The following is a 15,105-nucleotide window of genomic DNA, read 5'->3' on the forward strand; positions in this document are numbered from 1 at the left end:
CCACAACCGAGGGATGACGCATCCGTCGTCAAGGTCAGCGACGGCGGCCGTGGGTGGAACGGCATCCCTGAGCATACCAGGGATGGATTCAGCCACCAGTAGAGGGAGCGGAGGGGGCTCAGAGGAACTGTGAGCAGGACGTTGACAGGGTCCCTTCCCAGGCGGAAGGCCGAATGGAGCCACGTTTGAAAGGGGCGCATGCGGAGCCTGGCGTACTTGGTTACGTAAGTACATGCGGCCATGTGCCCCAGTAGGCCTAGGCAGGTGCGAGCCAAGGTGATTGGGGAGGCCTGCAGACCCCGGATGATCGAGACGATCATCTGGAAGCGGGGCTGGGGCAAGTAGGCCCTGCCTTGAGTGGAGTCCAGGGTTGCTCCAATGAAGTCCAGCCTTTGTGTAGGGACCAATGTGGATTTCTCGGTGTTGAGGAGTAGGCCCAACCTGGAGAATAGGTCCGCGATTATGGTGACGTGCTGTTGGACCTGAGACTGAGAGGTCCCCTTGATGAGCCAGTCGTCGAGATACGGGAACACATGTATCTGCTGCCTGCGGAGGTGGGCGGCGACGACGGCCATGCACTTTGTGAACACCCTTGGGGCCGTGGAGAAGGACTGTGAACTGAAGGTTGTGTTGATCATAAAGAGAAGGTACTTCCTGTGCGACGGAAAAGATGGTAATATGGAAAGTAGGTCCTTCATGTCGAGGGTGGCGTCCAGTGCCGCAGGATCCAAGGACGGGATAAATAGTCCCCAGGGAGACATTGCCGGAATTCAACTTGAGCATACCATTTGTTGAGCCCTCGCAGGTCCCGAATAGGTCTGAGCCTCCCTTGACTTGGGAATCAGAAAATACGCGGGCGTAAAACCCTTCCCCTCACTCTAGCGGTCGTCCTCTATGCTCCTGCGGTGAGGAGAGACTGCACTCTTGTAAGAGACTTGCTCAGTGAAGGGTACCTGAAGAGGGCCCGGGATGGGGGCGGGAAGTGAACAAAATTGGAGGTGGTAACCTGCTTCACCGTGCGCAGCAACCCAAAGGTCCTGAAGTCCAGCTGGGACCACGCCGGGAGGAAGTAGGAAAGACGGTGGAGAAGGGAGGGAAAGGATCTCTGCTTTGAGAACTGGTACGCCGTCCCCGGCGCACCTTCAAAATTGGCCTAGGTCCACGGTGTGGCCTTGATGGCCCTTGGTCTGGCCCCTTGGGGCCGACTGGCGCCTACCAGCCACTCCGCCCGCGCCTCCTACTGAGGTCCGTCTGTTTCCGAGGCGGAAAAGTACGGGCGGCGAAGGCTGGGTCTGAAAGGTCACGTGGGTCACTGGGGTATGCATGCCCAGCGATCGCATGATGACCCTATTGTCCCTTCAGGCTCTGCAAACCTGGGATCAAGTCTTATCTGAGAAACAGAACCCTTGCCCTCAAAGGGTAAGTCCTGGATAGGGTACTGAAGCTTGGGAGGCAGTTAGAAACCTGGAGCCAGGAGATACGCCTCATGGTGATGCCTGAGGCCAAGGTCCTGGCCGCCGAGTCAGCCGCGTCCAGGGAGGCCTGGAGAGAGGTCCTGGCCACTTTTTTGCCTTCCTCCAGGAACGCGGTAAATTCCTGGCGTGAGTCCAGGGGTAGCAGTTCGGTGAATCTACCCACCTCTGCCCAGGTCTTATAGTTATACCAGCTCAGTAGAGCCTGCTGGTTGGCCACTCAGAGCTGGAGGGCCCCTGCTGAGTATACTTTACGGCCTAGTAGGTCCATCCGCCTAGCCTCCTTGGACTTTGGGGCGGGTGCCTGTTGGCCATGGTGCTCCCTCTCATTGACCGACTGGACCACCAGTGAAGAGGGGGGGAGGATGTACATACAAGTACTCATACCCCCGAGAGGGTACCATGTACTTTCTCTCAACTCCCTTTGCCATCGGTGGAATGGAGGCTGGAGACTGCCAGAGAGTGTCGGCAGTGGCCTGGACAGTTTTAATAAATGGCAGCGCCACTCGGGTGGGGGCATCCGCGGTCAGGATGCTCACTACAGGGTCCTCAACTTCCGGGACTTCCTCCATTGGGAGGTTGATATTGAGTGCCACCCTGTGAAGAAGGTCCTGATGCGCCCAGAGGTCTATCGGCGAAGGCCCTGAAGAGGAGGTCCCTGCCACAGCCTCGTCCGGGGAGGAGGATGATGATACCCCCGGAATGAGAGGGTCCTGGATAGCCCCTTGCTCCTGGGGTGGTTCCTGCTCCAGCTGTCCCGGGGAATCCGGAGGATGGGCCACGTGCTCTTCCAACTCCGCCGCGGGGGGGCGGGAAATGGTGGCCTCTGGTGCCCGATGTTCGGAGGCAGCAGAGCAGGTCTGGACTAGGGGAGCGCCCTGGGCTTGATGGTACGTCCAGGGTGTCCAAAAGGACCACTGTTGAGGACCTATGTCCTGAGGACGTGTGTCCTGAAAGACCCCCGTGGGCACCTCCGTATCACGGTCCCGGTCGTAATAGCTGTCCGCTTGGGAGGATACGGATGTCTGCCTCGACGGCCATGGGTGAGCAGAAAAAACTCTGGAGCTGCGGTGCCAACAGATCTCGCACCCTGGGACTGTGGGGAGCAGTGCCGGTACGCAGAGCGGTACCTAGAGCGAGACCGGGACCTGCGACCGGGCCGGTGCCAGGTGGTCGACTGTGATCTCGAGTCTCTACGGCGTGATCTGCTTCGGGAGGAACAGTGCTCGGGTCAGTGCCGGGAGCTGGAGCGGTACTGGGAGTAGCGGGATGAGGAGCGAGATATCGATCAGTGCCGTGAGGCTGATCGATGCCGGGAGCTCGACCGGTGCCGAGGAGAGGATCGGTGCCGGAACTGGGAGGCTGCCGAGAGTAGGAACGACGTCCCGACCTGGAGCGTCTGCGGGATCGTGACCGAGAGCGGTGCCATTCTGCTACACTGACAGACGACGGTCTAGTCAGGGCCGGCTTGCCCATGGAAGGTGGTACCCGCACCGGCGGTGCCGGGGGTAGGGGCGGTGCCTACTCAGTCATGGCGATCAAGTCTTTCGCCGCATAGAACGTCTCCGGAGTAGACGGCAAAGTGAGCTCTACCACGGCAGGTGCCGGGGAGCTGTCAGGCGCCGGACTCGATGGCCGTCGCAGGGCTGGAGTCGAAGGTGCCGGCTTAGGCGGTGCCGCGGCAGGTGTTGGTGCCGGGTGGTCCGACTGAGGCGCAGTCTCTGGCTGCGACGCGGGCGTTGTCAAGCCAGTCTGAGCCTTCGCCGTCTTCGACCTCGGGGAGAGGGAGCAGCACGGGGTCGATTTCGGTGCCGGCTGTGGTCGGTGCCAGAAGTCCTTAGGCGTACCGGCGGTGCCCAGTGCCGTAGGGGTGCCTTTGCTCACCGGCTGGCTCGAGCTCGATGCCGAAGGCAAAGGCATTAGTGCCGCTTCCATGAGGAGCTGCCTTAACCTAATGTCCCGCTCCTTCTTAGTTCTAGGCTTAAAAGCCTTGCAAATTGAGCACTTAGAAGATAAGTGCGATTCCCCAAGGCACTTCAAACAGAAGTCATGGGGATCTCCTGTTGACATTGGCCTGTGACAGGCCGAGCACTGCTTGAAACCCGGTGAGCCAGGCGTGAGCTCCGGCCCTGGGTGCCGGGAGGGGGCTACTCCCCGAACCCCACTACAATTACTAACTAACAAACTATGACTATGAACTATAAGTGAATCTAACTAACTATATATATATATAAGAACAATTAACAACAACTATGAATACAACTAGAGGAAGAAGAACTACGAGTAGCTAGGGAAAGGTGGAGGTCAGCTAAGCCGCACTCCACTGTTCCAACGACCGACACGGGTGGTAAGAAGGAACTGAAGGGTGGCTGGGTCGGCTGGGGTATATATTCGGCGCCACAGCGGCGCCATTCCAGGGGGTGCCCAGCCGACCCACCGAGTGTTGCTAGGGTAAAAGTTTCTCCGACGAACGTGCACGCGGCACGCACACACCTGACTGGAATGGATATGAGCAATCACTCGAAGAAGAACATTTATATTCAAGTTTGCATGGAAACCTCAAGTTGCATTCACAGCTCAGTGCATGCACTTATGAAATTTAAACTACTGTTAGAAGCACAGAAAGCTTGTATACATCTGAGAAAAGAGTTTTGAATAAAGAAGAATGAAATATGCATGGTTAAATACATGTACCCAAGTATAAAAAAAAAAATATAGGGAATATGGCATAAACAGATAAGGTGTAAATTAGAAGAAAAAAGAAAAGATCTCTCTAATTAAAAATGTTACACATTATTCAAATACATAAGCAAACTAGGGAAATGTGGTCTAGATTAAATTACAATAAGGTAGGTGCACAACTGATTGAAAGACTGTACTCTAGGAGTACTTATCAATGGTTTGCTGTCAAACTGGGAGGGCATATCTAATGGAGTCCCACAGAGGTCAGTCCTGTGTTCAATACTATTCAATATTTTCATTAATGACTTGGTAATGAAACAAAGAGTATGCAGAAAAAGTCTGCAGATGACACCAAGCTGGGAGGGGTTGCAAGCACTTTGGACAACAGGTTTAAAATTCAAAATGACCGTGGCAAGTTGAATTGGTTTGAATTCAATGAGATGAAATTCAATAGAGACAAGTGCAAAGTACTTCACTGGAGGAAGGAAAAAGTCAAATTCATGACTACAAAATGGGGAATAATTGTCTAGATGGTAGTACTGCTGAAAAGGATCTCAAGGTTATTATGGGCCACAAACTGAATACGAATCATCAGTGTGATGCAAAAAAGGCTTACATGATTCTGGGGTATATTAATTGGAGTGTGGTTTGTAAGACACAGGAGTTAACTGTCCTGCTCTACTTGGCACTGATGAGACCCCAGTTCTAGACACCACAATTTAGGAAAGACAGGGACAAACTGGAAAGAATCCAGAGGACAGCAAAAAAAAGAGAAACCTCACCTATGAGGAAAGGTTGAAAAAAAGTGGGCATGTTTAGTCTTGAGAAAAGAAGACCGAGGGGCAACCTGATAACAGTCTTCCAATATGTTAAGGGCTGTTATAAAGAGGACAGTGATCAATTGTTCTCCATGTCCACTGAAAGTAGGACAGGAAGTAATGGGCTTAATCTGCAGCAAGGGAAATTTAGGTTAGATATTAGGAAAAACTTTCTAACCATAGGGATAGTTAAGCTCTGCAATAGGCTTCCATGGGAGGTCATGGAGTCCCCATCATTTGAAGCTTTTAAAAAAAGTTGGACAAACACCCGTTAGGGATGCTCTAGGTTTACATGGTCCTTCCACGGCACAAGTGGCTGGACTTGATGACTTCTCAAGTTCTCTTCCAGCCCTACATTTCTATGATTAGAATCCAGATGGCTGCTTGAGACACTTGTATCATATAAAAAGCAACGAGTCCCGTGGCACCTTAAAGACTAACAGATGTATTGGAGCATAAGCTTGCATCTGACAAAGGGGTATTCACCCACGAAAGATTATGCTCCAATACATCTGTTAGTCTACAAGGTGCTACAGGACTCATTGTTGCTTTTTCCAGATCCAGACTAACACAGGTACCCCTCTGATACTTGTATCATATAGACTCAGATTTCTGCAGAACCTTGAATTATAGGTGGCACAGATAGCACCAACACTATTTACGGTAGCCCAACATTTTTATTTATCTCTTCAGTCTTATCTGAAAAAGAAGATATGGCACGTCAGAATGGGTGAGCTGATAGCATTTTCATTTCTGGAACACAAGGATGTAGGTTGTGGTTTCCCACACTAGAATTTGGGCTTACATGGCATGCTGTCACTGCAAAACTAAAAGGATATTGCTCTGTTAGAGGTGCTGCCTTTGATGAAACATTAAACTGAAGTCCCTTCTATCTATCTCTTGTGGTTGTTAAAGTAGATTTTGAAGATGGAATGGAATTTAGCAGTGGATAACTCCTGTGTTTTGGTCAGTACTCTCAGTATAAAATGAGAATAAGCTTGGAAACATGCAAACTCACACATCTGGGAATAAAATAATCCAAAACACGAATATTCAATGACAGGGAAAAATATGAAAAGTAGAAATGCCAAGTAGAGACTTAAGGGTTATAGAGCACAGCACATTACTTTTAAACATGAGTTTACAAGGAAATATTGCAGCAAAAAGTTAATGAAAGTTTGAGCTATATCTGTAGAGGAGTCACATCACGGAACAGGGAAGTAATATTCCTTTTAGCCATATACCTCCTCTGAACACCTGAAACAATATGTTCAATGTGAGCACTTCATTATCTAAAAAGATAGTGACAAACTAGAATGAGTTCAGACAAAAAAAAAGGAACAAAAATAGTCATGTGGTTAGCACTGAGTTACCAGAAAACTAAGATGCAAATAAGGTAAATATCTGCATACAACTCACTCTGACCATTTGAAAGATGTAAACACAAAAGGGGAACAGGAATTTCTTAGCATAATAAAAAAAGCTTTCAAAACAATAGAATGAAATTATGTGAAGAGTTTCCAAAAAAGTGAGATTTTCTGGTTGTGGAATAGTCTCGTAAGTGTAAGGTTGGTAAATATTACTTGGCACATTTAAGACTAGACTGCAAAAACATTTACTAACATACAATAGACTCAAAAGAAGAGGGATATACATGATTTAATAGGTCATTTTGAATGTCTAGATTCAATTATTCTAACTGAATGCTACTTTAACCTCATGAACTATTGATGAAGTTTAAAATTAGCAAACCAAAGAAAACTGAATATTCATGAAAAGGGGAAAATAATGTTCATTTGCTATTTCAATATTTATTTTTCTCTCATATTTTTCTTGTAAATATTTATATATAGTCAAATTAATTTCTGGTGTAGCTCTGCTAAGCTAATAGACTTACATGATGGAAGAATCTGGCTCATGAAATGTAAAGTATTTTGTTTTCTAGCTCTATTTGTGGCAGCAAATAAACATGATGCATTTTCCTCTTACATAGGAATTATTCAAGAATCTGGTGCTGGGGTAAGAAAGATTTCTATAATATATTCATGGTTACAATTATATGTTCTATGAGATTTTATTAAATGTAAATCTTTCAGTGTTGCTCTAATTTATTTTATGAAGTAAATTTAAACATTTTAAGATAAATACTAATTTTCATTAAACTTCACTTTGGGTTTTTGATGAAGAACAAATGAACTATAGTTTTTCATATGACTTTATCCATTCTATACATTTCCATTTCCCTTCCCTCCCAAAGAAAATGTGTCTCAGTTTGTGAAATTACAGAGCACGCACATAAAGACTTCTCTTTTTGAACATCGTCTAATTCTAATCCTTCACATTCTCCATTCTGTTGGCTTGAATTTCTGTCTTGATTCATCAAAGATGGTCTAAAACTGACATACGCGTGTCTTCTTCCATATCTTCTCCCTGTAATGGTCTGATATCCTCCGGCTGGTTTGGGCCAGGCAGGTTTGCCAGCTTCTTGACCCATTGCTGCAAGAGATAAAACAGGAAAAATTGAACAAATTATATAAGAGGGATGGGAAAACAAAAATCCATTCTCCCTTTTCCCCTTACAGTTTGATCTGTTTGAGCAGGGAATCATTCTCCACTATAAATTTCCCATTTTTCCTCTTTGAAGTGTTGAAGTGTGCTGGCGAGAACATTTAAAAAAAAAGATCTATATATAATCAAGTAACACTACCAGCTTAAATTTTAGTTCTTTTGATGCTAATAGCATATAAAAGTATACTTGAATCAGACTTTTCTCCTTATTTTAAATAATATTTAGTGATTAGAGCCTGTCAGGATAAAAAGACAGACTCTGCAGTAAATAAAGGCTTAAAAACAAACACTGGGCCAAACTCATCCCTAATGTAACTCAACTGAAATCAGGAATTAGTTTGACACAGTAAATTTTGCTCTATTCCTGATTTGTATCATTCCTTATCCCTTTCATATCTCTGAGTGACAGGAATACCTCAATCTGGAACACTCAGCACTGTAAAATTAGGGTTTAGTTATTTGATAAACCATCCAAAGAACAACTATGAACTACTTATTTTTCTGAATAATCTATGCAAATGCTTTGCTGAAAGAACGGTCTATTTTTATTAAACGTGGACTACAAAAAAAAATGTTCAGAAGTTACAGTAGTCTACCACGCAAAAGAAAAGTGTACTGACACTTTATATAAACTTAGCATTTTGTCAGAAAGGCATAATATATGCTACAAAAACATGATTAAGAAAAGAGTTAAGAACAACTGTAGCTCACATCCAGTATTTCTTAAGAAGTACTGATTTAAGAACTGGTGCCTCAAAGAAAATTTTTTACTTGTATGAGCCAGGTAAGGCAACAACTGTAAAAGAGCAGAACTAAACACTGCACAATCCACCCGTGTGAGGTCAACAGATTATATCTAAAATTCAAATCTTCACTACAAATACCTTCTGGTTTATGTGATTAGGCTTTTTCCTTATATATGCAAAAATTTACAAATAAAGAACACAGAACACTTGATTGCTCTTCCTTAAATGACACGCATTGGTGCTAACAGGTCTGACATTTGGTATATCACAAACTTAAGTACTGTTGAAAATAAACCCAACAGAAACAACACAAAAGTCAGCTGGCTCCAGTTAGTCTCTCTCCAGTGGGGAAAAATATTGGTAGTCAGACCACATCTTCTAGAATAAACATTCCAGGTCACAAGGGGTAGTGATGGATTCTTTACCTTAGGTAACTTCATTAAGTGTAGCCATGCAAAATAATAACCCATGTGGGATCCTATTATGGTAAAAAGATCCAGGCTAAATAGATCCTCCTGACTTTACCAAGAAAATGCAGCCAAAAGTATAAGAAAACTTAAATAGGAAAAAAATACTGATATACTAGCTATTACAAAAGTTTCTGGTGAAATGATAATTCCAGTTGCAGTCTGCCTGATATAAAGTGCTCATGTTGCATAATTTCCCCAATTAATGTAATTAAAAGTCCAATACTTCAGAAGTTCAGCAGCTTTCTTTGGAGTTACATATAAGTAATTTTTCCAGTCAATAAGCCATCTTTAACTTTGCTGGATATTCAATTAACACGTTAGCTTTTGTAACCTTGAAAGCCATCGAAATGAAGATGGGGCAAGGACAAGAGGGAGTTTAGTTTCTCTGAGAGCCCACATTCACAGACAGCAAATATTTTTGGAGTTCAAACGGAAGTTCTATTTTTCCCAGCTCTTACAAGTATTCTTTCTTTAAGAATCATGCTCAGTTCAGTGGAGACAAACAGGATAAAGTTGTTTGTTTAGACATATACCACCACTAATCAGGGGGTTTCCTCATGTACACTCAAGCACTTTTTCCACTACCAAAGTTAGTACCAAAATACATTAACTGTCAGGAATGGTGCAGCTGCACAGGTGGTAACAGCATAAATATTAAGAGTAGATGGGGTGCTGGTGTTTTTATCTCTCTCATCAAAGCCTACACCACTGAAGCATGAATTAATTATGCCAACACAGACACACCAAAGGAGGCAATTTTTTGTTCCAAGCAGGATGAAGCCAGAGCCTACCCTTAGAAAGAGATGTAGAGAGAAAAAAAAAGGATTTTTTTTTTCCTCGAGCTTCTCTCAACTAAGATATCACCCTTTAAAAACTTTGACTAAAGAAATGGATGTAGAAGGACTTCTTATTTCAAACTATGGGCTACAGCTTCCAGCAGAAGCCATTTGGGCAACAGGTATGTCAATATTCTCAAAGAAAAGTGTAAAGGCCTGTAACTGTCGTGATTTTGAAGTGTAATCTGGATACTAGAAGTTTTCCTGTGGAAAACAATGGTTATATTGTTTTCAGTATTAAAAAGTGAATCTGGAGACTTTCTGGCTGGTGAACACAAAGGAAGATGTGTGCAAGATAAACATTAATGGAATAATTTTACGCAAGTCTTAGGAACACAGTTACAAAGCATATGTAAAGCAACTTAAAGGAGAACCAGGTCACGCCTCAATTACAGATTGGTAAATATAAGATATTATTCATGTTGAAGAGTTAAAAATCAATGTGCACTTTATATGGATTGTGCCAGCTGTTTTTGAGACCCAAAGACCAGAGTTTGGTCAAGTAACCAGAGGCCTAGCAAATAGTGATTAGCTAAGAGAAAGCTGGGGTAAACAAGATAACATGCCCTTACTAAAACATGCTTGGTCAGCGGAAATGCCAGATGTTGAAGCGGTAACTGAATAATTATGTTTCATCTAATGTTTCAGATTGAACAAAGGATCTCTGTTCCTATTGTGTCAGTCTCTCCTGTAGGGAACGTTCTTCCCACAGATCCAACCTTGAGTTTATGAACATTGGCACATGTCAGTATAAGGTATGGCATCCTTCCACCTCTCTTCCCAGGGACCAATGCCTGCCTTAAGACATTAAGGGGACAATCTTTATTGTCACATACTTTCACTGTTTTTTTGCTTTAACCCTTAGGAATGTACCAGTTGGACAATCAGAAGAGTTGTTCCATTCCTATGGACCCCAAATCAAGATTCAATATATATATTTTATACTAATAACATTTTATCAAAGTATTAATTAAATGTTAACTTGCTAACTTAAGACCATGAGCTGAAACATTATGTAACCTTTTAACCATTGGCTAATATGCTATCTTGTCTTGCTGCAAAACCTATCCCGGGGAACTGCCCACCCCATCACTTTCCCCCGCCCATGGAAAATCTATATATTCTATTGTAATCAATTGATTGACAGTGTCTCTGAGGCTAATAAGCCAGGTGACACTCCACCAGCGCTGTGTGTAATAAACTCCTATGCTTGGCCTCTACACGGTGTGGATTTATGTCCTTCAATGTCAAGTTGGGAAACACAAATTTGGAAGATACTGGGAGATTCTCTCTCAATTTAAGGACTTCTCTTGTGCTTGAACTTCATCACTAAGAAAACACACTATGAGTTTGGATCTTGTTACTTATGCTTTTTCTGAGAAGTTATTTAAAGCAAATAGCAGCTTAAATAAATTATTTAAATAAGGAATCATTTTATTATTTATGCTTCATTACTGAAGATATGGAGAGCCATTACGGGTGACCTATTCTCATTTTGGAGCAGTATTTTAACTTACATATACTTTAATCTATACATTAAATGCACATCAAGTTTCATGAGGTTTACAGGAATTCCTGAAGGCTGAGAGAAAGACTTTCATGATCACATTTTCCCCCTTTTATTTTTCAGAGTTGGAGTCACTTTAGCACTCAAGAAAGGTACTAACATCAATAATCATGGAAGCTGAGGTCCTCTATTTATCTCATGATGTACAGCATGGACAGTGGGAGAGCAAACTTGTCTATACTACTCTACCAACATGCCTCAATTCTGCTCTGTGATAGGCCTCTTCTAAGGATTAGAGATTAGTGCAGTTTCCTTACCCACTCAATTCTTGGCTTCTCTTGCTAAAAAAGATGCCAGACGTGTTGGCACTTTTAGAACTGTATTTAGCTAATGAACTCATTCACATGAATCAGCTTTAGAAGATAAGAGCCTTCAAGTAATTATTGACCTCAGAATGAAGATTTTATATAATTTATACGCACAACAAAATTTTTATAGTGGATTCTCTGTATCGCATTTGCTCTTTTTGGCATAGAAAAATGTTGCAAGCCCCTATCTAGTTTACTGTCCACTACATTATCTAGATCCTTTTCAGCATTCCAACTACCTCTTGCTCACTGAATCTGTGTTTTTGAATATGTTTTAGAACCATTATACTTCCCCACCACCACAGCCACGTGAACTATTCAAACATAAAACGATCCCTCCTGGTCATGTTGCCAATATACTGAAGTGCTGAGCAAGTACCTTAGCTAAGTATAACACCACACATCTGTCTGTGGAAGCCATCACTATAGAAAAACAATTCAACAGTTAAAAGTAGGAACATTTACACAGAAGATTAAGGCCAAATATATATATATAAAAAAAATCTTCTCTTGTAGGTGCCAGATTCATTTGACTTTTCAAACCTCTAGCCAAGTGATACGCAGTTCCAACAGCATCTAACTTTAGGCCCTCTTTTGTTTCCACCATTCTTCCCACTTTCTTGGGAAAGCAACCCAATTCCCAAAGCACTGCCTGAGTCTGCCAGTGAGCCACTAACCATAATGTCGCTCTGGAGCAACAGCAAAGAGGCTAAATCATCATTTATTATGTTTCAAATTACAAAAGCCTTTTAGCTATTTACAACTGTGCTGTGGTTGTCTGAATAGTTAAGACATTTTAAAGCTACAAATAGCGTCTTATCATCACTGGTGTCAATACAGCACCACATCCAATAACAAAGTATCTGGCCCAAGTTTCGGCAAAAGCAGAAATGTCTTACTGCCACAGACTTTGACTGAGATTACTTAAGCATTGCCCAAAAAGCAATTAGTTTGCTTTTCCTCAATCTATACGCAGCCTATGATGTGATAATTAGACACATAGGAGGCTTGCATGCAGAGTAGGTTTAATACCGGGAAAAAGGAAGTTAGCATGCAGAAATTAATTTTTAAAATTTCCATTTATGTTGACACAGTGCCTTTTCTATTCTCCCACTGATACAAGAGATTTTTGAGCTGCTCTACTCTGGTTACTGAATACAGTATTAAGAACATTGCCCCGCCACCATTAGCTGAAGCAAGGGAAATATAGAAACAAAATTAAATTAGTAAAAATTGGAGTTGCAGCAGTAGATCTTAACATCAAGATGCATAAAGAAAGTATAAAGGAAATAAGAATTGTTTATACTCATAAGTATTTAATAATTTATAATGGCAGTTTCAAGCAGTTATAGCTAGGAATAGTAAAAATGGCAATCTGGGGTAGTCACAGTCAGAAACACTAAGATGGCGGTCTTGGAGCAATTCAGCCTATGGTAAGCATGCAGCCTGGGATTAAACGCAAGTCACTCCAAAACCTGAAGGGAGGGGTCAGTCAGGCAAGGCACAAGTTCTCAGCTAGGTCTCGCTTTGATTGACAGACATCTAGCAGCTATGATTTGTTTATAAGAACAAACCAATCAGAGAGGGCTTAAAGATGACTGGTGAATAGGTATGCTAATGATAAGGATTAAAGGACTAACCAATCAGAATAGGCAAAAACTGTATATAAAGCAGAGAGCTAACAGACTTGAATCAGCAGAAGGAAGAGATCAGAAGTAGAAGGTGGAGAAGTAGGAGAAGAAGAAAGCGGCAGATCAGAAGGAAGAGTGAAATCACTAAAGAGAGTAGAAGAGGGTTCTGTGACAGAACAGAAGAACTCCTGGCAGAGCAGAAGGAAGAGAAGCCTGTGGAAAATAAGCAGGACAGCCATAGTGTAAAAAATAAAATAGAAATAAGGTTCATAGGTATGTATGCCGGGAATAATAAAATTGGCTGTATCTGTATGTTTGTTGCTATGTATAAAGTTACGTCTTTAATTAAACGGATGTCAGCACACTAAATGATTGATCACTGTATGTAGAACATACCATTTCCGTGCCATTGCAATATTGGGTACTTTAATGCGCATACTTGTGGTAACAGGATTTATGTTTTGGTTTCTCAATGTACGCTTTCAACATTTATTGCATTGAGGAATATTAATACACTAAATAAAGGACATTTTGTTTTTGAAGATTACTGCCTAATTCTCAATCTGTGTCCTCCCAAGGGTAAAGAGTTACTTTTCTGGGGAGTTTCCTGAAGGGCTGTCATAAACAGATGGTTAAGAGTTAATGTCTCTTTTACCTGTAAAGCGTTAAGAAGCTCAGTGAATCTGGCTGACACCTGACCAGAGGACCAATGGGGGGACAAGATACTTTCAAATCTTGGTGAAAGGAAGTCTTTGTTTGTGCTGTTTGTTTTGTTCATTGTTTGCTCTTGGTTTTCTCCAATCTTTCTGAATCAGTCTCTCATGTTTCAAAATAGTCAGTAATAGCCAGGAAAGGTGGATTAGTCTTATGTTTGTTTTCTTAACTTGTAAATGTGTCTTTTGCTGGAAGGATTTTTACCTCTGTTTGCTGTAACTTTAAATCTCAGGCTAAGGTGGAGGGGGGAGGTCCCTCTAGAGCTCTATATGAATCTGAATACCTGTAAAGCATTTTCACATCCTGATTTTACAGAGATATTTTTTACTTTTTCTTTCTTTTGATAATTTTTACCTTTTCTTTCTTTAATTAAAAGCTTTCTTTTTTAAGAACCTGATTGATTTTTTTCTTTTGTGTTAAGACCCAAAGGGATTGGGTCTGAACTCACCAGGGACTGGTGGGGGGGAAAGGACGGGGGGGGGGGAGGTTAATTCCTCTTTGTTTCAAGATCCAAGGAGTTTGGATCACTGTAGCCTCTCAGGGTAACCCAGGGAGGGGAAAGTCTGGGGGGAAAAAGAGGAGGAGAAGGCTAATTTCTTCCTGTGTTCAGATTCAAGGGGTTTGGGTCTTGGGTTCCCCAAGGAAGGTTTTGGGGGAACAGGAAGTGTGCCAAACACTATATTTTTCGCTGGTGGCAGCGTACCAAATTTAAGCTGGTAATTAAGCTTAAAAATGATCATGCAAGTCCCCACTTTTTGGACGCTAAAGTTCAAAGTGAGGAAAAAACCTTGACAAGGGCATAGGAGAAACCCTGGCAACTCCTCTAGGGCAGGCCATATCCTTTCACCTACCAAAACAGATAACTCACTTACTGAAATAGGCAAGCCATTGTGGGGGTGACACTACTTCTATATGCTTACTTGTGTCAGTGCACCTCAGCAGAGCCCTGCCATTAAGAGTCTTTAAGTAGAGAAAGCATGTACTAACACCTCCTCCTGCCTCCTCAGTCCATCTGAGGAATTGTTTATTTGTCCATAAAGACTATATAGTTTGATGTCAATCACATATTATCTTCACTTATTATCTTTCCAGACATTTTCACAACTTGCAGAGCCCACTTGGGCAACCAAGACAAACTTATTGTTAAATAGATATGGTTCATGTGTTCAGTCACTCATTTTACTCAATCCACTCACCTCTAGTTATAGCCCAAATAATCTTTTCAAACACTTGCATCAAAAGCATTTCATGCATTCCCAGGCCCGCCGATAGCAATTCCAGAACCCAGGGCAG

The 15,105-nt window shown here is 42.8% G+C and overlaps 1 protein-coding gene across 11 annotated transcripts in view; it reads right to left on the reverse strand.

The window, feature by feature from the left end:
- Positions 1 to 15,105, reverse strand: part of PJA2 (praja ring finger ubiquitin ligase 2) — an 85,514-nt gene that overhangs the window by 40,725 nt on the left and 29,684 nt on the right. For 7 of the 11 annotated variants that reach the window (XM_032762605.2, XM_032762610.2, XM_032762600.2 and 4 more), the window contains one exon: positions 7,268 to 7,468. In XM_032762605.2, coding sequence (XP_032618496.1) covers positions 7,268 to 7,466 — 199 coding nt within the window. In that variant the 5' untranslated portion in view covers positions 7,467 to 7,468. Of the gene's footprint in view, positions 1 to 7,267; positions 7,469 to 8,567; positions 8,749 to 15,105 lie in introns of those variants that run through there. The other 4 variants (XM_075067146.1, XM_075067147.1, XM_075067149.1 and 1 more) reach the window with 4 other exon arrangements.

The sequence above is a fragment of the Chelonoidis abingdonii genome, chromosome 6 (assembly GCF_003597395.2).
Source record: "Chelonoidis abingdonii isolate Lonesome George chromosome 6, CheloAbing_2.0, whole genome shotgun sequence".
Taxonomy (NCBI): Eukaryota; Metazoa; Chordata; order Testudines; family Testudinidae; genus Chelonoidis; species Chelonoidis abingdonii.